The sequence below is a fragment of the Rhinopithecus bieti genome, unplaced genomic scaffold (genome assembly GCF_001698545.2).
Source record: "Rhinopithecus bieti isolate Rb0 unplaced genomic scaffold, ASM169854v2 scaffold_28066, whole genome shotgun sequence".
In the NCBI taxonomy this organism is placed as follows: Eukaryota; Metazoa; Chordata; class Mammalia; order Primates; family Cercopithecidae; genus Rhinopithecus; species Rhinopithecus bieti.
Genome location: NW_016813021.1, coordinates 1,311,881 through 1,336,344, shown reverse-complemented (window position 1 = coordinate 1,336,344; position 24,464 = coordinate 1,311,881). Strand labels below are relative to the sequence as shown.

General features: G+C 49.4%; 1 protein-coding gene across 3 annotated transcripts; it reads right to left on the bottom strand.

Moving 5' to 3' along the window:
* Positions 1 to 1,261: 1,261 nt before the first annotated feature.
* Positions 1,262 to 23,996, bottom strand: CD22 (CD22 molecule). Of its 3 annotated transcripts, none has more exons than XM_017847542.1 (16): positions 23,934 to 23,996; positions 21,980 to 22,021; positions 19,721 to 19,762; positions 16,332 to 16,387; positions 15,478 to 15,858; positions 12,350 to 12,655; positions 10,885 to 11,151; positions 10,475 to 10,738; positions 7,696 to 7,953; positions 7,211 to 7,474; positions 6,853 to 7,116; positions 3,665 to 3,761; positions 3,473 to 3,548; positions 2,890 to 3,008; positions 2,376 to 2,460; positions 1,262 to 2,063 (listed from the first exon to the last, which is right to left on the bottom strand). In XM_017847542.1, exons 4-16 carry the CDS (start codon positions 16,363 to 16,365, stop codon positions 1,932 to 1,934), a joined length of 2,547 nt encoding a protein of 848 aa, XP_017703031.1. In that variant the 5' UTR covers positions 16,366 to 16,387; positions 19,721 to 19,762; positions 21,980 to 22,021; positions 23,934 to 23,996; the 3' UTR covers positions 1,262 to 1,931. The 3 variants fall into 3 exon arrangements, with proteins under 3 accessions (XP_017703031.1, XP_017703032.1, XP_017703033.1); XM_017847543.1 differs by having other exon boundaries at positions 1,265 to 2,063; positions 15,478 to 15,852; XM_017847544.1 differs by lacking the exon at positions 16,332 to 16,387 and having other exon boundaries at positions 1,265 to 2,063; positions 23,934 to 23,995.
* Positions 23,997 to 24,464: the final 468 nt, after the last annotated feature.

The following is a 24,464-nucleotide window of genomic DNA, read 5'->3' as shown; positions in this document are numbered from 1 at the left end:
AATAGTTTTTGTTTTTGTTGTTGTTGTTTTGAGACGAATTCTTGCTCTGTCACCCAGGCTGGAGTGCAGTGGTGTGATCTCAGCTCATCGCAACCGCCGCCTCCTGGGTTCAAGTGATTCTCCTGCCTCAGCCTCCCAAGTAGCTGAGATTACAGGTGTGAACCACCATGTCCGGCTAATTTTTGTATTTTTGGTAGAGACAAGATTTTACCATGTTGGCTAGGCTGGTCTTGAACTCCTGATCTCAGGTGATCCGCCTACCCCGGCCTCCCAGAGTGCTGGGATTACAGGCGTGATCCACCACGCCTGGCCTTTAAACAGTTCTTAAAGTCTCATCTGCCTCCAGAAAAGTTAATGGTGCTCATGAGAAATCAAACCAGGGACAAAGTGGATTGATGGGGAGATCAAGGCCTCCCTGCACCATAATTCCTAGAGTTACCATCCAGGTGCTGAGCAGAGATGGGAGGGAAAGGAGGGTGGGAAAGGAAGGTGGCAGTTTGGGGAAACCTGCCACGTGCCAGGAGCCGATCTCCTTGATGGTCAGATAATGACACCCCTGCCCTCTAAAGAGAATGGGCCCCTTTGCAGAAGCAGGTGAATGGGTGGAGAAAGATCAAACCTGAGAAGCGAGAGGGGAGCTGGGGCACCTAACTGAAAAGTCTGAATCAGTGAAGAGAATTAGGGAACAGGTGCAGAGGACCTTGAACGACAGAAAAGCTGTGAGGTTTCTCAGGGTGGCTGGTCTTCAGGACTTTCTCTGGCAGCTATGGGTTGTGCAAGAACTGGGTAGCATCACTTTTGGGAAGAGCCGTTTTGAACTGGCTTCCGTTTTTCACATTCTTCGAGAAATGCAAATAAAGGACGGGGGTTTGTTTTCTGGGGGACTTTCAGCTTCTGTGCTGGGTCTCAGTGTGACTCCAGCATACATAAGTCGATGCCTCACTTCCTATCGTGGGCTACCTGCGTGGTAGGCAGTGGTCTCTCCCTCTCCACTTTACAGATGGAGAAAATGAGGCTCAGGCAAGCTGGTGAATGCTGCCAAGATCACTGGGCTAGCTAAGCCAAAGAATCAAGATTCAAGCTCTCATGCTTGTCTGCCTGCAGAGCCAGTATGCTTTTCCTAACAAGACACCAGACTCTCTAATCTGCTGGTTTGATCACTAAACCACTGTGACTCCATTTCCTTCCCCCCAGGCCGCGTGAAGGCTTTCCCCTCTCCTCATCCCCACTCTGACTCCACAGACTGAAAAGCGTTCGCTGGTTCTTTGAAGTGGCATCTGAGCCATTTTTATTGTGAGCTCTGTCTCCATGGCATGTTAATCCACAACAGTGCGTCCATCTCAAACCTGGAGTCCCTGGAGTCAAGGGGCCGCTGTTATGTACGCCTCCCTGTGCAATGCCTCACTTCCAGAGGAGAAGCCAGGCCAGGACTGGGCCCTTTCCTACTTCATTTCTGTCCTTTTCTGGGCTCTTCCCCAGAGGCAGAAACTGGGAGTAATATTTGTGACTGGGGATGTCAGATCAGAGGTAGGGGGCCAGAGAGATGTAGAAGGGAAGGAAAAATGATGACAAGCAGATCCCAGGAGGGACACAAGCAGCTGGGGTGGGGTGGCCAGTGGCCATGGTGGGGCAGGGGGAGGTGTGCATGTCAGTGCAGGTGTTTAGATGGGTTTCTGGGTAGCAAGGAGAGTGGAAAAGAACAAGGACAGGAGTTTTGGAGCATTGGGGTTACCCTCACCGAAAAGACTGGCTCTGAGCCAGGCACAAGGTTCTCCGCAGTGAGCATGTGTGTGGTGTGTGTGTGTGTGTGTGTGTGTGTGTGTGTGTGTACGCATGCGCGGAGGAGGAAGCCGTGTGGTGGTGTCTGGGGAAGCTCTGGGACTTCCCGGGCCCCTGCTGCCTCCAGCGCCTCTGCCGCAGCCCATCCGGCGTCAGTGCTTGAGGATCACATAGTCCACATTTTCTTGTGCCTGAGGCCGCTCCCCAAACCCAAACTGAATCAGCTCTGAGTAATGAATCCCCTCATCTTCTGGAAAATCTGGAATGACGTTCTCATAGTCGCCCTGAGAAAACCGCGTGGTGGTCAGCCTGGCCCCGCTGTCACCAGCCTCCACTGCTGCTTTTCTCTGCATTCTCTCCTTCATTCCACCCGGGGGTCCAAAAGCCCAGGCGGGCATCCTTGTGTCAGGAAACTGGCTGTGGCCGGTATCCAGGACCCAGAGGTACCTGCCTGGCTCTGACCAGCTATGCCAGAGCAACCGTCTCCAACACCCAACCTCTGCCATAACGGATGCCTCCCCAAGTCCTTCCTATGTGGGACCCACCGCGGAAGCCAGGCGCCCGTCCCCAGCCTTCCACAGCCCCACCCTCCTTACCACCTGACGCTTCTGCAACACTGAATAAGTGACTGTGTCATCGCAGTCTGGGGGAGGTCTCTGCATCTCTGAGGTCTCTGCATCTCTGAGAGAGAGGGCAGACAGATGACCATGTATGAAGCATCTCCCATGAACTCTCCTCCCTCTCAGCACCCAGAGCCCCCAACAGCACCCCAACCTCAGCCCCTTATGTAAAACCTGAGGCCTCCCCAGTGCCCAAAGCTCACAGCAGGAGCTCGTGCAAATGTGTGTGGAGGGAGTAGGCGTGGGTGTGTATCACGAGGTCTTGACCTTTGTGATAAGAACGGACTGGGCATGTGCGCTGCTGACTTGAAGAAGCAGGTCCACTTCCGGAGACTGGCCCTTACCCAGAGGCTTGTTACGGAGCAGGAATGAGGCAGTGCATGTATCAGGGTGCCTGGCATGGGCCTGGCACAGAGGGCAGGCGAGACAAGAGCTTTTCCTCCCGCCTCCCTCCCAGGGTGCAGGGTCACGCTCCTGGTACCCTCAGTACCCAGTTCGTGGTGTGTTCGTCTCGGGAAAGCGCAGGGTGGCGTAGCTAATGCCATCTTCCATCATCGGATTGTAGCATCCCAGGGAGTGGGGACCTTCAGAGAGGGGGGTCCTTCTAACCTGGGAGGGATACGAGGGTGAAGTGCTAACCACCTGTTCCCCAACCCTTGGCCCCTTCCCTGGCCTCTGACAGCCCAGGTCTCCCCAGAGGACATTTTATCTCCTTCCTTCACCTTGTTTCCCCACTCAGCTTCACGGTCTGCCTCGTGCCTATCCTTTTTTTTGGTGGGGGTGCAGAGTCTCAGTCTGTTACCCAGGCTGGAGGGCAATGGCGTGATCTTGGCTCACTGCAACCTCCGCCTCCCGGGTTCAAGCGATTCTCCTGCCTCAGCCTCCTGAGTAGCCGGAATTACAGGCATGCACCACCACGCCCGGCTAATTTTTAAAATATTTTTGGTAGAGACAGGGTTTCACCATGTTGGCCACGCTGGGCTCAAACTCCTGACCTCAGGTGATCTGCCTGCCTCAGCCTCCCAAAGTGTTGGGATTATAGGCATGAGCCACCGTGCCCAGCTTCATCCTACCTTTTTATTCCTCACAAAGAAGCTCTGGCCACTGGAATTCTCCTGAAGCCCCTGCTGGCTCTGTGTCCTCTTCCAACTGAGAAATAAAGGCACAGGTGTGAGGGTCAGGGACTCCACAGGCTGGAGGCTTCGAGATGGACACGGGTCTCTGCCAAGGGAAAGAGGAGGTGGTGGGGGGCAGCAGGAGCTCACCGTCGCTGGACCTTGAATCCACACATTGCCAGGATGAGGATGGCCAGGCAGGACCCGAGTCCCACAGCCACTCGCCTGCCAATGGTCTCCGGGCTATCTGGGTGGAGAAAGGAGAGACCTTAATCAGCTGAGAGGCCGGCTCTGCCTGGCAGCCTTTGCCTGGAAGACATCCTGGACTTCTCTCCGCAGCCAGACTTGTTCTTCTCCCCTGCATGCATGGGGAGGGGTGCAGAGGAAGAGGGTGACACTGGCCCCTGCTTGCTCTGGGCCTCCCTTTAGGAGGAAGACACTAATTCTCCTGAGGAGCTGCTTTTCCCACAGACACGGCACGCCCAGAGCCTGTGACCCGCACTCGCATGAATGGGTGCAGCTCTTCACAGCAGTATGGCTGTGTGATCAGCTCTGAAAATGCACCTGTCTTCCACCCAGCAATTCCACATGGGAATGCATCTTGCAACTGTCCTTGCAAGCCCAAAACAAGAGGCTGCAGACCTAGGCCCTGAAGAGGGCACTGGGAGGAGGACGTATGCAACCTTCATATGCGAGGACTCCATGGCCCTGGGAAAAAGAGGAGGCTCTCAGGCTGTCTGCAGAGGGGACGCCCAGGGAACAATGGTTTTATACGATGGGATGTGTCTGTGAGATTTCTGATAACATGTTCCAGATATTTTCCTTTGGCCTTCAGTTGTGCTGGTGATGGTTCCCTTAGATTGACTGATTGATTGAGACAGAGTCTCGCTCTTTTGCCCAGGCTGGAGTGCAGTGGTGAGATCTTGGCTCACTGCAACCTCCGCCTCCTGGGTTCAAGCGATTCTCCTGCCTCAGCCTCCTGAGTAGCTCGGACTACAGGCATGCACCACCACACCCAGCTAATTTTTGTATTTTCAGTAGAGATGGGGTTTCACCATTGGCCAGGCTGGTCTCGAGCTCCTCGCTTCAAGTGACCCACCCACCTCGGCCTCCCAAAGTACTGGGATTACAGACATGAGCCACTGTGCCTGGCCAGGTTCCCTCAGTTTAAGGCCATGTTTCCAATTATTAATCTGAAATAGTACAATAAATTAATTAAATATGTTCCCTATGCTTCCAGATTATTTTTTATTGTTGTTATTGTTTTGTTTGTTTATTTAAAAAAAAATTTTTGGTATTTTTTGTAGAGATGAGGTCTTGCTATGAGGTATAGGCTATGTTGCCCAGGCTGGTCTCGAACTCCTGGGCTCAAGTGATCCTCCCACCTCGGCCCCTCAAAGTGTTGGGATTACAGGCATGAACCACCACGTCCAGGCTCCAGACTTTAGACACTCTGTGTATGCATAGATACAGAACAATGTCCAAGCAGTATTATTACATGGAAAAAAGCAGAGAAAATTCCTGGGCAAAGTGTGAGCTCTGCCTCGTCTGTGTCACGAGGAAGCGTGTATGGGCACAGACCTCTGTATGTGAATTGCGCATGTGAAAAATACCCCTGGGGGAGACGGGATGACTGTGTGCAGTGAGGACCTTTGGTGGGGATAAGAGTTCTTGGGGATCAAGAGTGAGCCACATCTGTCTTTCCACTATCTACCCTTTCATGCTTACATTTTATTTTTTTACCGTGTGCTTGTATGATCTGTTTAAAAATCACTCAAGTCAACTACTCTGGAGGCCAAGGCAGGAGTATCACTTGAGCCCAGGGGGTCAAGGCTGCAGGAGCTGAGACTGTGCCACTACACTCCAGCCTGTGCAACAGGGTGAGACTCTGTCTCAAAAATAAAAAAAAAATTCATTTACATTTAAAGCATGAAAACAGGCCGGGCGCGGTATCCCCTCAAGCCTGTAATCCAGCACTTTGGCGAGGCGATGACGGTCGCGGATCACGAAGGTCAGGAGATCGAGACCACCTGACTAACACGGCGAAAACCGTCTCTACTAAAAATTACAAAAAATTAGCCGGGCGATTTTTTGTTTTTTTTTTTTTGGTGTTTTGTTGGGCGTGTTTTTTTTTTTTTTTTTTTATGTGTGTTCGTTCTGTCTCTGTTTGTCTCTCAGTCTATCTCAGTGTGTCTGAGGCCTCTGTGTATGTATATGTCTTGTTTGTATATCTCTCTGTTTGTATGGCTTTTGGAGGTTGCATGATGTCTGTATGATCCGCGTTCTCTATCTCTCTCTATCTCTAGCCTTGTTTTTGCGCCTACATGCAGCCAAGACTCCGCTCTCAAAAAAAAAAAAATAAAAAAAAAAAAGAGATGAAAACAAGGAGCCTGTCAGGGCTGACAGAGACAGAGTAGTCAGAGAGAGAGAGAGAGAGAGAGAGAGAGAGAGAGAGAGAGAGAGAGAGAGAGACGGGGACTCAGTAGGAGCTCAGGACTTCTGGAAGGTGGAGCAGCCTGAGAGGGGACCCTAGACGGAGGCAGGAGAGACTGCAGGAGAGGTAGAAAAAGAGAGAGACTGATGATGCAGGACAGGATGACTTCTCCAGCACAGTGGCAAGTGGCCTGGAGCAAGGGGTGTGAATGGGAAAGGGGACAGTGACTTGGGGAAGAAGGGGCCAGCTGGTCTAGAAGGCTTTTCGGGAAGTCACAGGAGCACACAGGGCCAGAGAGGAACCTGAGAGGAAACAGGGAGGAACTAAGGGCACAGTGGCTCATGCCTCTAATCCAAGGGCTTTGGGAAGCTGAGACAGAAGGGTCACTTGAGGTCAGGAGTTTGAAACCAGCCTGGGAAACATAGTAAGACCCCATCTCTACAAAAATGTAAAAATTAGCCGGGTGGTATATGTCTATAGTCCCAGCTACTCAGGAGGCTGTGGCGAAAGGATTGCTTGAACCCAGGAATTGGAGGCTGCAGTGAGGTGTCATTATGCCACTGCACTCCAGCCTGGGTGACAGAGTAAGACCTTGTCTCTAAGAAGAAGGAGAAGGAAAGAGAAGAAGAAGAAAGAGGAGGAGGAGAAAGCAGAAGAAGAGGAAGGAGGAGGAGGAGGAAGAGGAGGAGTCAAAAGAAGAAGGAGAAGAAGAGAGAAAAGAAAGGAAAGAAAGGCAAGAAGGAAAGAAGAAAGAAAGGAAGGAAGGAGAAAGAAAGAAAAAGAAAGAGAAAGAAAGACAGAGAAAGAGAAAAAGAAAGGGAGGGAGGGAAAGAAGGAAGGAAGAAGAAAGAAAGAAGGAAAGAAGGTCACCACCAACAAGAACAAGAGCAGGAAGAGGCCTTACAGTAGACGGTGAGGGTGAAGAGAGGCGAGTGGCCCTTGCCCACTCTGTTGGTTCCCTGGCACCAGTAAGCACCAGAGTGCTGGACCTTCACTGGCTCCAATCTCAGCATCCGGCCAGAGGAGGGAAGGCTTTGGTTATTCCAGTCAAACCAGGTGTAGCTGGAGATGGGAGGGTTGGCGTCACTCTCACAGGTCAGGATTGCCGTCTTCCCCTCCATCACTTGGTTCCCCTGGCTCATGGACACACGCAGCCTCCTGGGTGCATCTGCATGGTGGCAGGGGGAGGGGGTGCAAAGTCACCACCAGGCAGGCCACTGGTCCCTGCTCTGCTCCACTCTCAGCCTCTGGCCCCAACTCACACAGCACTTCAAGTGTCCAGGCCTTGGACTCCGTCTGTCCTATGGAGTTGTTCACCCAGCAGCTGTAACTCCCAGCATCTTCTGGGGAGATGGAGTCAAAATTCAGCTGTCTTTCTTTCCCCAGAAGGCTGCCATTTTTCTCCCAGAAGAACTGGACTTCTTTGGGGTGGCTGCTTGAGAAGTCACATTGGAGGCTGACCGAGTTCCCAGAGTGAATCTCAGAAAAGGGCTTGATTTTCCGGACCCTCACACCTCGGGGGGCATCTGGAGGGCAAGGGTCCCAAGCTGACCTCTCCGCTCCCTGTCCCTTTTGCTGTCCCCAGGCCTCCCCTCCCCTTGGCCCTGAGGCTGGGCTCCTGTCCCTCAATTCTCTTGAAGACACTGGCCCAGGCTCTGGCCTCGTCCCCTTCTTCCCCTCATCCCCTTCTTCCCCTCATCCCAGCCGGGCCACCTCCCAGATCCCCCTGCCTAGCCCAGGGACTCACACAGGACATTCAGAGTGACAGGGGAGGCCCACGAGCACCAGTTGTTACAAGCTGCGCAGGCGATGGCTGTGTTGTTCCAGCCAACGTTCTGGATCTTCAGCACCCCAAGCAATGGCTCCTCCCAGGCGCCGCGGGGTTTCCATTCATAGTGGTTAACAGTGGGGTTACTGGAATTGTAGTTACAGGAAAGGGTCACCGTGTCTCCTTCTCGAATCGGTGTGGGGTTTTCAATTACCGTGGTCACCTTCTTGGGAGGATCTGGAAGAAAGCCGGAGAGGTGAGTAAAGAAAAGCCAGCTGTCCATAGTACCTCTTCCCTCCTGCTTCCTCTTCTCCTGTTACCTGTTCCGGGCATCTACACAGTTCCTAAATTAATCTAAGGGGGGCTTGTGCTTCCTTCCTGCATCTATGTGAGAACAGAAACCTTGCCCTGGCTCTCTGGCCTGGCTGTGGTTTGGTGCAGGGGTTCGGGGCACAGCACTGAAGCCAGACGGCTGCTGAGAGGTGCATGGGCATGGGCTGCGGGTCTCAGTTTACGCATCTGTCAAATGGGGTCCTGAGGCCGGGCACGGTGGCTCACACTTGTAATCTCAGCACTTTGGGAGGCCGAAGCGAGTGGATCACCTGAGGTCAGGAGTTCTAGACCAGCCTGGCCAACACAGCAAAACCCCATCTCTACTAAAAAGTTTAAAAATTAGCTACACATGGTGGTACATGTCTATAGTCCCAGTTAGGAGGCTGAGGCAAGAGAATCGTTTGAACCTGGGAGGTGGAGGTTGCAGTGAGCAGAGATCAAGCCACTGCACTCCAGCCTGGGCAACAGAGGGAGACTCCATCTCAAAAACAAAAGGCCACGGAGGCTAGGTGGGGGGTGAGTCCTGAGAGTTCCTAACCTCCTGGGAATTGTTTCAAGAAGGAAATGAGATGATGCCCTTAGAGCAGAGTGTGGCGTGTGGCAAACACTCCACAAACATCGCTGCGGCTGTTGCAGTTGCGCATCCAGCTGTCTGAGATGCTCAGGATTTGGGCACCCTGTCCCGTTAGCACATATGACATGTCAGGTCCAAGGATGAAGCCTATGCGTTATTTTTGTCCTATGCTCTACTCGGTGACAAGATTCACTGTGTTAAAGAGGGTCTCACAATGGAGAGGTAATGAGACAATTTGCCCCAGTTCTTATCAAAAATTTCAAGACCTCTTTTAAGACTCAGCCACTGCCTAGGTTGGCTAAGTCTCTGTCTGTGTCCCTCATGGAGTCCTGGTTTCCTGCAGTTAATTATTCTTTTTTTTTTTTTTGGAGACAGAGTCTCAGTCTATCCCCCAGGCTAGAGTACAGTGGCCTGATCTCGGCTCACTGCAACCTCTGCCTCCTGGGTTCAAGCGATTCTCCTGCTTCAGTCTCCCGAGTAGCTGGGATTACAGGTGCCTGCCACCACACCCAGCTAATTTGTTGTATTTTTAGTAGAGACAGGGTTTCGCCATGTTGACCAGGCTGGTCTCGAATTCCTGACCTCAGGTGATCCGCCCACTTCGGCCTCTCAAAGTTCTAGGATTACAGGCGTGAGCCACCATGCCCGGCCAATCCTTTTTTTTTTTCTTTTCTTTTCTTTTTTTTTTTTGAGACAAGGTCTCGCTGAGTCATCCAGGCTGGAGTGCAGTGGCGTAATCACTGTCTCCCTGCAGTCTCGACCTCCAGGCTCAGGTGATCCTCCCACCTCAGCCTCCTGGGTAGCTGAGACTACAGGCATGCATGACCATGCCAGGCTAATTTCTTGTAGAGATGGGATTTTACCATGTTGCCCAGGCTGGACTCGAACTCCTGGACTCAAGTAATCTGCCCACCTCGGCCTCCCAAAGTGCTGGGATTACAAGTGTGAGTCACCATGCCCAGCTCACACCTATAATCCCAGTCCCAGCATTTTCTTTTCTTTTCTTTTGAGACTCAGGTCTTGCTCTGTCACCCAGGCTGGAGTGCAGTAGCAGGAACACAGATCACTGTGGAGCCTCAACCTCCTGGGCTCAAGCAATTCTCCCACCTCAGCCTCCCCAGTAGCTAGGACCACCAGCACGCACCACCATGCTCAGCTAATTTTTGTATTTTTTTGTAGAGATGGTATCTTGATGTGTGGCCCAGGCTGGTTTCAAACTCCTGGGTTCAAGAGACCCTCCTGCCTTAGCCTCCCAAAGAGCTGGGATTGCAGGTGTGAGCCACTGCACCTGGCCTCATTCATTCAACAAGCATCTACAGGCTGGGCGTGGTGACTCACGCCTGTAGTCCCAGCACTTTGGGAGGCTGAGGCGGGTGGATCACGAGGTCAGGAGGTTGAGATCATCCTGGCTAACACAGTGAAACCCCGTCTGTACTAAAAATATAAAAAATGAGCCGGGCGTGGTGGCGGGCGCCTGTAGTCCCAGCTACTCAAGAGGCTGAGGCAGGAGAATGGCGTGAACCCAGGAAGGCGAAGCTTGCAGTGAGCTGAGATCCAGCCACTGCACTCCAGCCTGGGCGACAGAGCGAGACTCTGTCTCAAAAAAACAAACAAACAAACCAAAAAAAAAAAAACCCCCAAGCATCTACCGAGCACCCTCCGTGAGCTAGGCACACAGCTGTGAACAGCAACAAGCAACAGAGCCCCTGCCCTGAGAAGCTTACAGGTCAGGAGACTCTGACTGCTCCTTGCTCTTGACTCTAGGACCCCAGAATGCCCTGCACCCCATCTGTCTTCCCCCTTCCCCATCCATCTTCTCTCCCTAGAACCAGAGACTCCGTGGCTACTCACACTGGACATCCAGCTCAGCTCCCGGGCCCCTCTGTCCAATACCAAGAATGTTTTCTGCCACACAAGAGTAAGTCCCAGCGTGCCAGGGGAGGATCTTTGGGATCTGGAATTCCTTCTCTGTCCTTCCCTGCACTTCTTTCCCATTGTGGTACCACGTGTAATTTGTTGGAAGAGGATTGGCCGGTGACGTGCAAATAAACTTGACTTCATTTCCCTCCACAGCTGGTGACTGGACAATCTGAACCCTGGAAGGTTCCGGGGTATCTGGAAGAGGGGGCAGAGGTGAGTGAAGGGGTGAGGAGAGCACCCCCAACCTGTGCACATGGTCCCGAGAGTCCCCGTAGCTCCCCTCTCCGGGTCCACCCCTGCTACCTCCCTGCCTGGCCCGTCCCTAGCTCCGAGGGGCTCACACTGCACTTGCAGGAACACTTTTTCCGACGTTCCCGGGCCCACGTCATTGGAGACCCTACAGCAGTACCTCCCACTCTGGGACTTGGTCACTTCGTGCAGGGTTAGCGTGAGTGTATTCTGCTCCTTCAGCGGGGTGCCATCCTTGAGCCAGGATACCGTCGTGTACTCCGGGTTGCTGCTGTTGACCTTGCAGGTCATGGTCACAGAGTCCCCCTCCCTCACTATGGCTTCACTGGGAATGACCTCGATCTCCAACTTTGGGGTGTCTGAAGGAGCAGAGGGGCAGTCAGGGAGGGGGCGGGGAATTCTCAGAGGGCAGAGGGTGTGGAAAGTGCTTTTATTCTGACAAAGTGGTGACCTGCCAGTCCCTTCACCCAGGTGATGGTCACGGCCTCCTAACTCAGCTCTCAGCTTCCCCCTCCCACTTCCTCCTCCTGCTAGTCTCCACCAGCAGCATGCAGGGTTCCTAACACCATCCACCAGACCTCACCAATCCTGCTGGAAACCATAAGTGGTTTCCGTGCTTTGCATAGAATCCCAAACCCTCACCTCAGCCCTCGGGATCCAGAGTCCTGCTCCATCTCCTGCCTCCTGTCCTGTTCCATCTCCTGCCTCCTGTCCTGCTCCATCTCCTGCCTCCTGTCCTGCTCCATCTCCTGCCTCCTGTCCTGCTCCATCTCCTGCCTCCTGTCCTACCATGTGGCCCTCAGAGGCCGTGGACTTCAGCCTCTGAGGTCCTCCCACTCCCAGCTTCTGCCTCAAAGCTTTGAACCTGCTCTTCTCTTTCCCTGAAATCCTCCTGTCACAAATATTTGCTGGCCTCAGCCCCTTCCTCCATTCCAGTCAGCTTAAGTGCTCACCTTCTTAGAGAGGTCTCTCTCCATCACTCCCCTCTCCCGGCCTTATTTTTTCCCTAACACACATATCACTACCTACAATAGTGTTGTATATTTCTTTGTTAACATTGCTTTGTTCCATATTCTAATGTCTTGGCTCATGCTCTGTATTTCTTTGTTAATCCATTTGTTGTCTGTCTCTTTCACTGCAGCGCCGGCTCTGTGTGGGGCAAGAGCTTTGCTCACTGCTGTACCCTGCCCCCACCCTGTGCCCCCCACTGGCAGCCGTAATAAGGCCTGGTGCCTAGTAGGTTCATGATATATATTTATTGAATGAATGAGGCACAAGATAATGATGCGAAAATAATTCCCACCAAGAGGGGAACAAAAAGACCTAACCAGATAATCCCCAAATCATGTCATGGCTTGAGGATGGACCGTTTTATTCTGTTAGGCTAAAGCAAATCTGTTTCCCAAAACACCAGGGCTGACTAGGCGGTGTGACCGGGGTTGGAGGACGGCACTGTCTGTGCAGGCTTCTGGGTGCCCTGGGTGTGTGCCCCCTGCAGGGCTGGGGAGAAGGTAACACAGACCTTGCCCTTCCCATAGGCACGTCGGGGAGACTCACGCTTCACGTTCAGCTTCACCGTGTCTTCGGAGAGGACCTTCCCATCCACGTCGTGAAGTTCGCAGGTCACGATCTTCCCATGGTGACTCCACTGTGGCGAGAACTTGAGCTCACTCCGGGTGAAGACAGACTTGGTGCTCAAGGAGGTCGAGGTGACAGCAGTCTGCCTCATTGGAACCCCCTCTAGTAACCACTGCAATTTGATCTGATACCCATAGCAGGAGAAATTCAGCGAGCAGGTCAGAATGACTTCCTGGGATTCTTGAAGTTTTGGAGGGAGCTGGATATGAGGTGGAAAAGGTCTTTCTGCAAAAGAACAGAGTCCATGCTGGAGCCTGGGGGACTGAAGACGTGAGTGTACACCTGGCTTTAGATGTCCTGTCCCAAATCACCCCTCAGGAACCCCTTGCCACTTCATTCCACCTCTCTCCAGTCCTGCTTTTTTGTTGTTGTTGTTGTTTGTTTTTGTTTTTGTTTTGTTTTGTTTTTTTGAGATGAAGTTTCCCTCTGTCACCCAGGCTGAGGTGCAGTGGCGCGATCTTGGCTCGCTGTAACCTCTACCTCCCCAGTTCAAGTGATCCTCCTGCCTCAGCCTCCCAAGTAGCTGGGATTACAGGTGCCCACCACCACGCCCAGCTAACTTTTTGTATTTCTAGTAGACACAGGGTTTCGCCATGTTGGCCAGGCTGGTCTTGAACTCCTGACCTCAAGTGATCCTCCTGCCTCGGCCTCCCAAAGTGCTGGGATTACAGGTGTGAGCCACCACACCCGGCCTCATATTTTTTAGAGCCAGGGTCTTGCTCTATCACCCAGGCTGCAGTGCAGTGGCGCAATCCTAGCTCACTGTAGCCTTGATCTCCTAGGCTCGAGCAATCCTCTCACCTCAGCCCCCTGAGTAACTGGGACTACAGGCATGTGCCACCACACCTAGCTAGTTTTTTAAACATTTTGTAGAGACAGGGTCTTGCCATGTTACCCAGTCTGATCTCAAACTCCTGGGCTCAAACGATCCTCCAACCTCAGCCTCCCAAAGTGCTGGGGTTAGAGGCGGGAACCACTGCACCCAGCCCAGTCCTGCTTTTCTCCACCTTGAATCACTTTTGCTTACTTGAAATCCTCTCTGAAAGGCCTTGACCACACTAAACCTCCTTGGGAACTGTAATCCACTCTTTTTTCATGCTCATTGCCAGATGTCTACTTTCTGAATGATTGTAAAGTTCTATTTCCACCACCTCTAAGTGAATTCTATCAGTTTAGTTCACAGGCTTTTCAGCTTTGACAAACTTGTGTTGGTTTCATGGCTTCCTTCAGTACTACAGCCACCCAAACACCGCATTCCTTTAGTGGGGTGGGTCTGTGTGCACCCAGCCTCAGCTCTCCCCAAGGCTGGACCACCTCCTTCAGACAGCGGGGTCTGAAGCTGCATTGCTCACCCCAAACTTAAGGCTGCTTAGAACTGCCCATCCAGGAAACGGTGTGGAACGGAGTGCCCACACTCTCTATGGCAGGGGCCCCTCACACCTGTGTTTTATGGGTCAAAGCCACGCCTACATGTGCAGTGCTATAACTGAGCTTATAACTCAGTTATACTGAGCTTACAACAATTTTATGTTATACAAATTGTAAGATGTTCGTTTTGCTTCTTTTCTTTTCTCCTTGTCCTTTTCTTCCTCCATGCACGATTAGTTACATTTGGTCATTTCAGTAGCAGGCAACCATTAATTCACTAATAATTGTTTAACTTACATCCTGAACCCCTGGCAGCTGCCTGCAAGATAAATGAACTTGTCTCTCTTTCAAAGAACAATGATCCTTAGGTCACACAGACCTCCTTGATGACATCCAGAAATTTGATGAGCCGAGAGGCACAACAGCTTTAATGATCGGGAGGTCACCTCCTACACACCTACTTTACTCATAAAAGCCCCCAGTAACGCTCAAAGTCAGGTCAGATTTGAGAGTTTCTCTCTTCTGCCCCCTCGCTTTGGCTAAATTAAATAATCCTTTCTCAGCTTCTAGGCACTGATGTGTCAGTGTTTGGCTAACTACACATCGGGAGCTCAAACCTGGCCTGTGGGGTTCAACAACAGTGTCATCTAACCTTGAAGAGCTCATGAGAACTTGCCATGAACATTAACACACTGAGAGATTTCACTGGAAAATCTAGATTTCCATCGTCTCTTGAAAAACCAGAAGATCAGGCCAGGTGCGGTGGCTCACGCCTGTAATCCCGATGCTTTGGGAGGTTGAAGCAGGAGGATTGCTTGAGACCGGAGTTCAAGACCAGTCTGGGCAACACAGGAAGACCCATTTCTACAACAAATTAAAAAGTTAGCTGGGCATGGATGGTGGCATGCACCTGTGATCCTAACTACTTTGGAGGTGGGAGGGATAGCTTGAGCCCGGGAGATCAAGGCTGCAGTGAGCTGAGATCGCACCACTGCACTCCAGCCTGGGTGATGACAGTGCGAGACCCTGTCTCATAAAAAGGGAAAGGAAGGGGAAGGGGAAAAGAAGAGAAAAAAAGTTAAAAATTATTTTATGATTTTTATAACACAGGTTCAGTTATGGCACTGCACATGTAGGGGTGGATTTGACTCATCAAACACAAGTCTGGGGCCTCTGCCCCAGCAAGTGTGGTTGCTCCGTTCCACACACAGTTTCCTCTATAGGGAGCTCTGAGCAGTCCTAAGTTTAGGGTGAGCGATGCAGATTCAGACCCCGCTGTCTGAAGGGGGCAGTCCAGTCTGGGAGAGAGCTGAGGCTGGCTACATGCAGACCCACCCCACTAAAGGGATGCGGTGGTTGGATGGTTACTGTACTAAGGCCAAACACGAGTTTGTCACAAAAGCTGAAAAATGCATGGTGAGAAAGAAAGAGAGAAAGATCAGGAAATCCGACGACCTTGGAATCCAGGTCTCAGAGGGGCAAGAACTGAGGGTCAGTTGGGACATTCAAGGTCCCGCAGCTCCGACTAGTGCTGACTCGTCGCAATCATCACCCGCTGGCGTCCCCTGCCTGAGCTCTGCAGGAAGCTCGGTTTGTGAGCTCTCTGCCAGCACTCAGGTATTTCCTGCCTCCCACTCACCCCTGCCCAGAGCAGAAGACCTGCTCCCCGAAGGCCTTACCAGAGACATTGAGGTGTATTGTTTCCATCCATTTCTCAGTCTTGGACTCCATCCTCAGCCCCAGCTGACCACTGTCATTGACGTGCACCGGGTGGATACTCAGTGTGCAGTTGTTGTTATTCTTGTCCCCCAGGAATTGCACCCTTTTCTGCCCTGAAGGAACCTTCCCATCCTTTGTGCTTTCATAGAGTCTGGTCCCTTCGAACTTCGAGATGTTCTTGTTATACTCAGGATTGTGGAACAGGATGACGCTTTCCAGGGCACCATCTAGGACTCTGTAGGTGCAGGGGACCCAGACGCAGGCCCCCTCCCAGGCGTAGAGGGTTTCAGGGTGATCAATATTCCATTTACTTGAGTCAGAGAAAGCCAAGTATTCTAGAACTCACCACAGTGATCAGAAAGCATTACTGAGGGGGGCATGAGAGGCTTCTCTGACAAATTATTCTTTATTTTAAAATTTGTTTAATTTTTAATTCTTTTTAGAGATAGGGGTCTTGCTAAGTTGCCCAAGCTGGCTTCAAACTCCTGACCTCAAGTGATCCTCCCACCTCAGCCTCACAAAGTGCTGACATTTCAGGCATGAGCCACTGCACCCAGTTGAGAACTTTCCAAAAACTAAAGAATTCTCTCTGAAGATAGTGGGAGAAATACAGAGATACACAAAGACAGCAGGATGCAATGAGAGAAGCGTATGTATATATGGGAAACATATATATTTGTATGTACATTTATCTATACACACTGCCACCCCCACCCTACCCTATGTTGACACCTCTCTGCCTGGGTCTTTCCTCCTCCTCCAGTGCCCACTGACAGCCCAGAACCCCAATACTGGCCCAGGCCACAGTCCTTACCCAGGAGCAGGAGCCAGGGGCCGAGGAGATGCATGGTGTCGTGTCTGGGTGGAAGCCTGAGCAGGGGAGAGTTTGTCTTTGAGCCATCTGGCCACTTACTTCTTCCACATGGCTTTTCTTGCTCACCCACTGAGCTCCAACCCTTCCCCTGGATCTGGTAGGACTGGGTCTGGTTGCATTACGGGGATGTGGCATTTGAGATGCTCACGGAGTTCTTTCCTTTTTTTGAGACAGAGTCTTGTTCTGTCTCCCAGGCTAGAGTGCAGTGATGCAATCTCTGCTCACTGCAACCTCTGCTTCCCAGGCTCAAGCACTTCTCTGGCCTCAGCCCCCCAAGTAGCTGGGTAAAGGCAGGTGTCATCACGCCTGGCTGATTTTTGTATTTTCAGTAGAGATGGGGCTTCACCATGTTGGCCAGGCTGGTCTTGAACTCCTGACCTCAGGTGATCTGCCAGCCTCGGCCTCCCAAAGTGCTGGGACTACAGGCGTGAGCCACCACTTCTGGCCGGGAGTTTTTTCTGGGTATGCTGTGCCTCTCCTTCAAACTGAGAGCCCTGTGAGGGCAGCCTCTCTCTCTTCCCAGAACTCCTTCCTTTCTTCCTTCCTTCCTTCCTTCCTTGCTTCCTTTTTTCCATCCATCCATTCATCCATCTCTAATTTGACAAACTTCCTGCCTGGCTCGCAGGCTTTGAGTGGCACCAGACCACTGAGTGCCTTGAATGCCAGGCCCCGGATAACATGGAGCTCTCTCTGGTGCTGCTCATCAAGGATTATACTCAGGGACAGACATGGTCAAAACTTGGTTTGAAAGACCAGGCAAAAAGGAATTCTAAAACCAGTAACAAAGTATGGGTGAGCCAGGCGCAGTGGCTCACACCTGTAATCCCAATACTTTGGGATGCCAAGGCAGGCAGATCACTTGAGGTCAGGAGTTCAAGACCAGCCTGGCCAACATGGCAAAACCCCATCTTTACTAAAAAATGCAAAAAATTAGCCGGGCGTGGTGGCACACACCTGTAATCCCAGCTACTCGGGAGGCTGAGGCAGGAGAATTGCTTGAACCTGGGAAGTGGAGGTTGCAGTGAGCCAAGATCGTGCTACTGCACTCCAGCCTGGGTGACAGACCCAGATCCTGTCTCAAAACAAAAACAAAACAAAAAATAAAGTGTGACACCAGGAGAGCATTTTGAGGGGTCTGGAAGGTCTCTGGAGAATGCCCCACAGGCCAGGTAGGAAACGTAAATCAACCAAGTGGGGACAAAGGTTGTACCTCCTCTAAAGGTGGTAGCTGTCTCAGTTCCAGTCAGTTATTGCCAGACAGAACCTGAGCTCAGCACTGTCTGATCTTCCACTGTTTTAAGAGAAGTAAGAAGCTAAACTTCTATGTGGAATGACCTACTTAAAAAGAAAAATAGACCAAGGAGAAGTGGCCATTGTAGGAGGATTACTTGAGGTCAGGAGTTTGAGACCAGCCTGGGCAACATAATAAGACCACGTCTCTACAAAAAAAGTTTAAAAATTAGCCAGGCATGGTGGTGCACACCTGTGGTCTCAGCTAATTAGGAGGCTGAGGTGGGAGGATCAGTTGAGCCCAGGAGGTCAAGCCTGCAGTGAACGGTGTTCTCCTCACTGCATTCCAGCCTGGGCAATAGGGCATGACCCTGTCTTGAAAAAATAAAAAATAAAAAATACGTAAACTAAAAATATGCAGAGCTGGTCAAACAAAACCTATCTGTGGGTTAGGTTCTGCAATTGCTGCCCATCTTTCTCTCTTTCTCTGCAATGAGCTTATCCTCCACCATCCCTGACCTCTGCATAGAGTTATATTTACATAGAGTTAAATTTAAGTCCCAATTTACATGATCGTGGCCCTCTGTGCTGGCCCCCGGGGACCCCGAAGGATGTGACAGCAGAGTGTGTCTCCGGTCTCAGCACCAACCCAAGTCCCTCCCACTCACCTGCCAACATTTCCCACGCATCAGTGTTCCTCTCTCTCTGTGTTTGTCTCCTCGGGCCACATGGCTCATGCCGAGGGCTGCCGGGTATCAGTTCATGGGTGTGGGGAAAGCTAAGCTGCTTGTGGACAGCAGGAAGGGGGTCTGGCTTGACTTGAGCATGAATTTGGGGTGCAGGGTCTGAAGCTGAGGCAGATTCCCCAGGCAGAGTTGACATGAGCCCTGCAAGTGCTCATAATGTCACATGCAAAAAACATCTTCAAGGTCACATACACTTGAGAAAGGCAGGGTTAAAGAGTTAAGTAAAATTATTATTATTATTATTTGAGACAGAATCTCATTCTTCTGTCATCCAGGCTGGATTGCTGTGGTGTGATCTCAGTTCACTGCATCCTCTGCCTCCAGGGTTCAAGTGATTCTCCTGCCTCAGCCTCCTGAGTAGCTGGGACTACAGGCATGTACCACCACACCTGTCTCATTTATTTGTTTGTTTGTTTGTTTTAGTAGAGATGGGGTTTCACCATGTTGGCCAGGCTGGTTTCAAGCTCCTGACCTCAGGTGATCCCCCCAACGTGACCTCCCAAAGTGTTGAGATTACAGGCGTGAGCCACCGCACCTGACTTAAGTAAGATTCTTTATTGCAGAGCTTTAAAAACCTTTTAGGAAACTCTATCTATACCATTAATCTCTAGGTATGGGGATTAGAGTATAGTATAATACATTGTCCATACTTCTTTGACCATGGGATCTATTTTACATGTTTCATAAAAAACTTTGCAGGGTTGCAGGACCAGTGTTCTTTGAAATCCCGTTAAGGTTACCTAACGGGTAACAAGGGCTGTGGCAAGGAATAGACTCTGTTTCCTGCAGCCGACACTTGCCTCCAGGAGCCAGGCCATCGTCCCTCCTCTGCTGGCACCCTCCAGCCACACCCTGCCCTGGGCCGGGCTGGAGCATCCCAGCATGAGTGGGAGGTGAGTGTCTCCAGAGCAGGGCTGTGTGCTGCCTCAAGGAGCTCCAGGAGTCTCTGGAGCACAGGAGTAGGGCCCCAGGCCCGGGAATTGGAAGGCTGAGGGTGGGGTGGAGGTTAGGGACAGCAGTTATTATGCACAGAGGCTCAGGACAGGGCAATGCTGTACAGACCTCCTCAGTCCAGGCCTGTTGAGGGCCTTGCAGAACCTTGGGGCCGGCCTCCCTGGCTTCTTCTTCCCTCCTAGGCATCCAGTAACCTACCCTACTCTCAGAAGACTCAACAGGCCTGGCAAGGAGGATGCTCAAGACAGGGGTCTGTCTACAACCTGTTGTAACACAGATAAGAGAGAGCCAGGGAGGTCCCCGCTGTATTCCCAGCTCTGGGAGGTATGCCTGGCCTATAACTGCTGTTCCATAATAATTTGCTTGTTGAATGCAAAATAAAAGCAAAATGGTTTTTACCTCTTTCCGCGTGTCTTCCCTCTTCAGGGACCCTGGCAGCATCTGAGAGCAAAAGGAGAAGTACAGTAAAGTCTCTGGTGACAGAGGTTTCCCCTCCATGGCCACACCCCCTGCTTCTCTATGGCTCTGAGGGGGACCAAGTAGCATCATGATCCGGGGAGTGGGGAAAAGAGACGAATGAGGGGGATGCGGGCTCGGTGTCAGATTGGAAGACTCGAGTATGTATGCACTCGAAAGATGGAGTAGATGTATTTATTTATTCTGCCAAGTATAACTGAAAACCTTGAACATGACAAGATAAGCATAAGAAGACTGAAAGATGGAGAGAAGCAGACTGGTTAGGGACCTCGAGACTTAAGGAACGGTGGTGAATTCCCTGGGATTTCTCTTTGCCTCATATATCTCAGAGTGAATATTGAAGAAGCCAACAACTGAAAATGCCAAGGGGCACAAACAAAACAAGTCCCAACAAAACAAGTTCTAGCAAAACTATGATTTTCTAGCCAAAGAACAAGGAAAGGGGCATCCTAGAAAGACAGAGCTCTTTTAGTCAATATCTGCTCTGCTCCTGCCAAGTTCCATCCTCACCCCTGTCAGCAAAGGCTGGGTGGGAAACCTGGACTTTCACCCTCACCAGGCTGTAACAAAGAACCCTAGGCCACTCCCATACTCAGTCGGAGTGATGCCAGAGTTGGAGCTGGGACCTTCACCCCTACTGGGATCACCCTCTCCCAGTGTGGTGTTGGTGGAGACCGTGTGGGCAGCCTGGATATCCACAGCCACCCCAATGCAGAAATGAGGCCTTTCCCCCACTCCCACTGGAGTAGTGTCAGAGGGGGCCTAGTGGAGAGTTGAGACTTTCACCACCACTCAGTGGTAACAAGCACCACTCTCTCTGACACACACAGTGTCAATGAAAGCCACATAGGGAGCAGTAATGAAGCAACCCTCCCACTCCCAGCCTGGGAGTTGTCGTGGATTCCTAGTGGGGAACCTAAACTTCCACCCTTACCTAACAATAACATAGAGGCCTCATCTCTCCTAATCCCCCAGGTTCAAGAAAGGCTGAATGGAGAACCTGGACTTTTATCCCTGTCTGGAAGCAATGAGGCAGTGCCCCACTTTATTTCGCTGGAGCGGTATAAAGGGAAGCCCGCTAAAACAAAAGATTTAAATAAGATCCAGAGTCTTATAACATAGTGCCCAGAATATCCTGACTTCAATGGCAGATCACTTGTCATACTAAGAATCAGGCGTTCTCAGACTGAGTAACAAAAGATAATTAACAGACACAAGCATCAAGAGGACACAGATGTTAGAATAATCTGACAAAGATTTTGGAGCAGCCATCATAAAAATGTTTCACTGAGAAATTATAAACGTGCTTGAAACAAATAAGGTAATAAAAAGTATCAGCAAAGAAATAGAAAATATAAAGAAGAACCAAATGGAAACTTTAGAACTAAAAAATACAAGAGCTGAAATAAAAACCATAATGGATTGGCTCAATAGCAGAATGGAGAGTGTAGAAGAAAGAAGCAGTGAAACAAAACATATAACAATAGAAATTACCCATTCTGAGCAATGGAAAGAAAATAGATGAAAGGAAATGGAACAAAGCCTCAAGGACATGTGTAACTATAATAAAAGAAGATCTAACATTTTGTCATTGAAGTCCCAGAAGGGGAGGTAAAGGAGGGTGGGCCTTAAAAAAAATTCCAAGAAGTATTGGCTGCAAATTGTCTTCATTTGACAGCATACATGCACAATATACATCTATAGATTCAAGAAGCTGAGTGCATCACAAACAGGATAAATCCAAAGAAATTCATGCCAAGACACATCATAGTCAAACTTCTAAAAACAAGAGGCAGAGAAAATTCTTGAAAGCAACCACTTAAAAATGACACATTACCTATACCAGGAAGACTGTTCAAATAACAGTGGGTTTCTCATCAAAAACTATGGAGTCCATAAGAAAGTGACACAATATTTTTCAGGTGCTCAGAGAACTGTCAATCTGGAATCGGTCCTGTATCTAATGGAAATACCCTTCAGGAATGAAGGGGACATCAAGACATTCTCAAATGAAGGAAAACAAAGAGAATTTTTGTTCAACACGGACCTACCCTAAAATTATGGCTAAAGGCAATTCCCTGAACAGAAATGAATTAATTTTTTTAAAAAAGGAATCTTGGAATACCAGGATGGAAGAAAGAACACTTGTTGAATGCAAAAAAAGAACAAAATGGTTTTTACCTGTTTCCTCATATCTTGCCTCTTCAGGGACCCTGGTAGCATCTGAAAGTAAAAGGGAAAGTACAGTAAAGTCTCTGGTGACAGAGGCTTACCCTCCATTGCCACCCCCTGCCTCTAGAAGAGCAAACCTACGGGTAAATACAATAGACTCTTCTTTTCCTCTAGAGTTTTCTAAATTACGTTTGACAGTCAAAGCAAAAACTGTAACACTGTCTAATTCTGTTCTCAGTGTATGTAGATAAAATATTTAAGCAATTATCCTATAAATGGGAGAAGAGAAAGGGTTGTAAAGGGAAGTAACTGGTAGAGTGTTGAAACCAGTAGACTCTGATAAATTATGTATGTTGTAATACCTAGAGCAACCTATAAAAAAGCTATACAAAGTAATATACTCAAAAACACTACAGATAAATCAAAATGGAATTCTAAAAAACTGTTCAAGGAACTCACTAGAAGCTGGAGAAAAGAAAAAAGAATAAAAGAAAATAAAAAATAAAATGACACACATCAGCCTTAGCATATAAGTGATTACATTAAATGTAAATGGCCTAAATAAATGCTGTTTACAAGAAAATAGCTTGAAGGCTAGGTGCAATGGCCCACACCTATAGTCTCAGCACTTTGGGAGGCCAAAGTGGATGGATCACTTGAGGCCAGGAGTTCAAGACCAGCCTGGCAAACATGGCAAAACCATATCTCTACTAAAAGTACAAAAAATATTTGCCAGGCATGGTGGTGCATGCCTGTAATCCCAGCTACTCGGGAGACTGAGGTGAGAGGATTGTTTGAACCTGGAAGGCAGAGGTTGTAGGGAACCAAGATCATACCATTGCACTCCAGCCTGGGTGACACAGCAAGACCCTGTCTCAATAATAACAATAATAATAATAATAATAATAACAACAACAACAACAACAACAATAACAACAACAACAACAACAACTTCAAATATAATGATATAGGAGAGTTAAGCATAAAATAATGGAAATAGATATACCATGCAAAAAGTAGTCAAAAGAAAGTAGCAGTGGCTATATTAATAACAGATAAAGTAGACTTCAGAGCAAAGAAAATTACCAAGGCCAGAGACGGACATTATATAATGTGGGAAAAGTCAATCCACCAAGAAGACATAACCATCCTAAATATGTATGCACCAAACAACAGAGCTGAAAAATATATGAAGTAAAACCCAGTAGAAATAAAAAGAGAAATAGGCAGTCGGGCTCACACCTGTAATCCCAGCACTGTGGGAGGCTGAGATGGGTGCAATCAGGAGTTTGAGACCAGCCTGGCCAACGTGGTGAAACCTCATCTCTACTAAAAATACAAAAATTAGCCAGACATGGTGGTGAGCACCTGTAGTCCCAGCTACTTGGGAGGCTGAGGCAGGAGAATCTCTTGAACTCAGGAGGTGGAGATTGCAGTGAGCTGAGATCGCACCACTGCACTCCAGCCTGGGTGACAGAGTGAGACTCCATCTGAAAAAAAAAAAAAAAAAAAAAAAGGAACAGGCAAATTCACAAACATAATTGGGAACTTCAGTATTCTCTCTCAACAATAGAACAATCAAGCAGAAAATCAACAAGAATATATAAGAACGCAATGACACACCATCAACCAACAGCATCTAATTGACATTCATGGAATTATCTACCCAACGATAGCATGGTACACCTTCTTTTCAAGCATCTATGGAATATATACCAAGATAAATCATATGCAAGGTCATGAAACAAACGTCAGACATTTGAAATAACTGAAATTACGAAGAGTATGTTCTACTACCACAATGGATTCAAATTAGATACCATAACGGAAAGTTAAAAGAAAAATCTTCAAACACTTGGAAACTAAACAAAGCACTTCTAAATAATCCAAGGGTCAAAGAAGAAATCGCAAAGTAAAATTTTAAAAATACATTGAATGGAATGAAAATGAAAATAGAACTTACCAAATTTTAGGAACCAACTAAAGCACAAGAGGGAAATTTATATCACTAAATGCTTAGTGATTTAGTGTCTGGCCGAGTGAAGCAGCTCACGCTTGCAATCCCAGCACTTTGGGAGGCCGAGGCAGGTGGATCATAAGATCAGGAGATCGAGACTATCCTGGCTAACACAGTGAAACCCTGTCTTTACTAAAAATACAAAAAATTAACCAGATGTGGTTGCGGGTGCCTGTAGTCCCAGCTACTTGGGAGGCTGAGGCAGGAGAATGGCATGAATCTGGGAGGTGGAGCTTGCATTGAGCCAAGATCGCGCCACTGCACTCCAGCCTGGGCGACAGTGTGAGACTGTCTCAAAAAAAAAAAGAAAACAGGAAATGTCAAATCTATAATGTAAGATTCGATCTCAAGAAACTAGAAAAATAAGAGCACATTAAATCCAAAGCAAGCATAAGGAAGGATATGATAAAGAAAAAGGGAGAAAGCAATGAAACTGGAAACAGAAAAATAATAGAGAAAAGAAAATATCTTTTCAGA

Excerpts from the sequence above, each read along its gene's own strand:
- CD22 (XM_017847542.1), bottom strand. The coding sequence starts at position 16,365 with ATGCATCTCCTCGGCCCCTGGCTCCTGCTCCTGG. Across the intron at positions 11,152-12,349 it reads GGTGAAGCTGAACGTGAAGC|ACACCCCAAAGTTGGAGATC; the intron begins GTGAGTCTCCCC and ends CTGCTCCTTCAG. Across the intron at positions 2,461-2,889 it reads ACGAACACACCACGAACTGG|AGATGCAGAGACCTCAGAGA; the intron begins GTACTGAGGGTA and ends CCTCTCTCTCAG.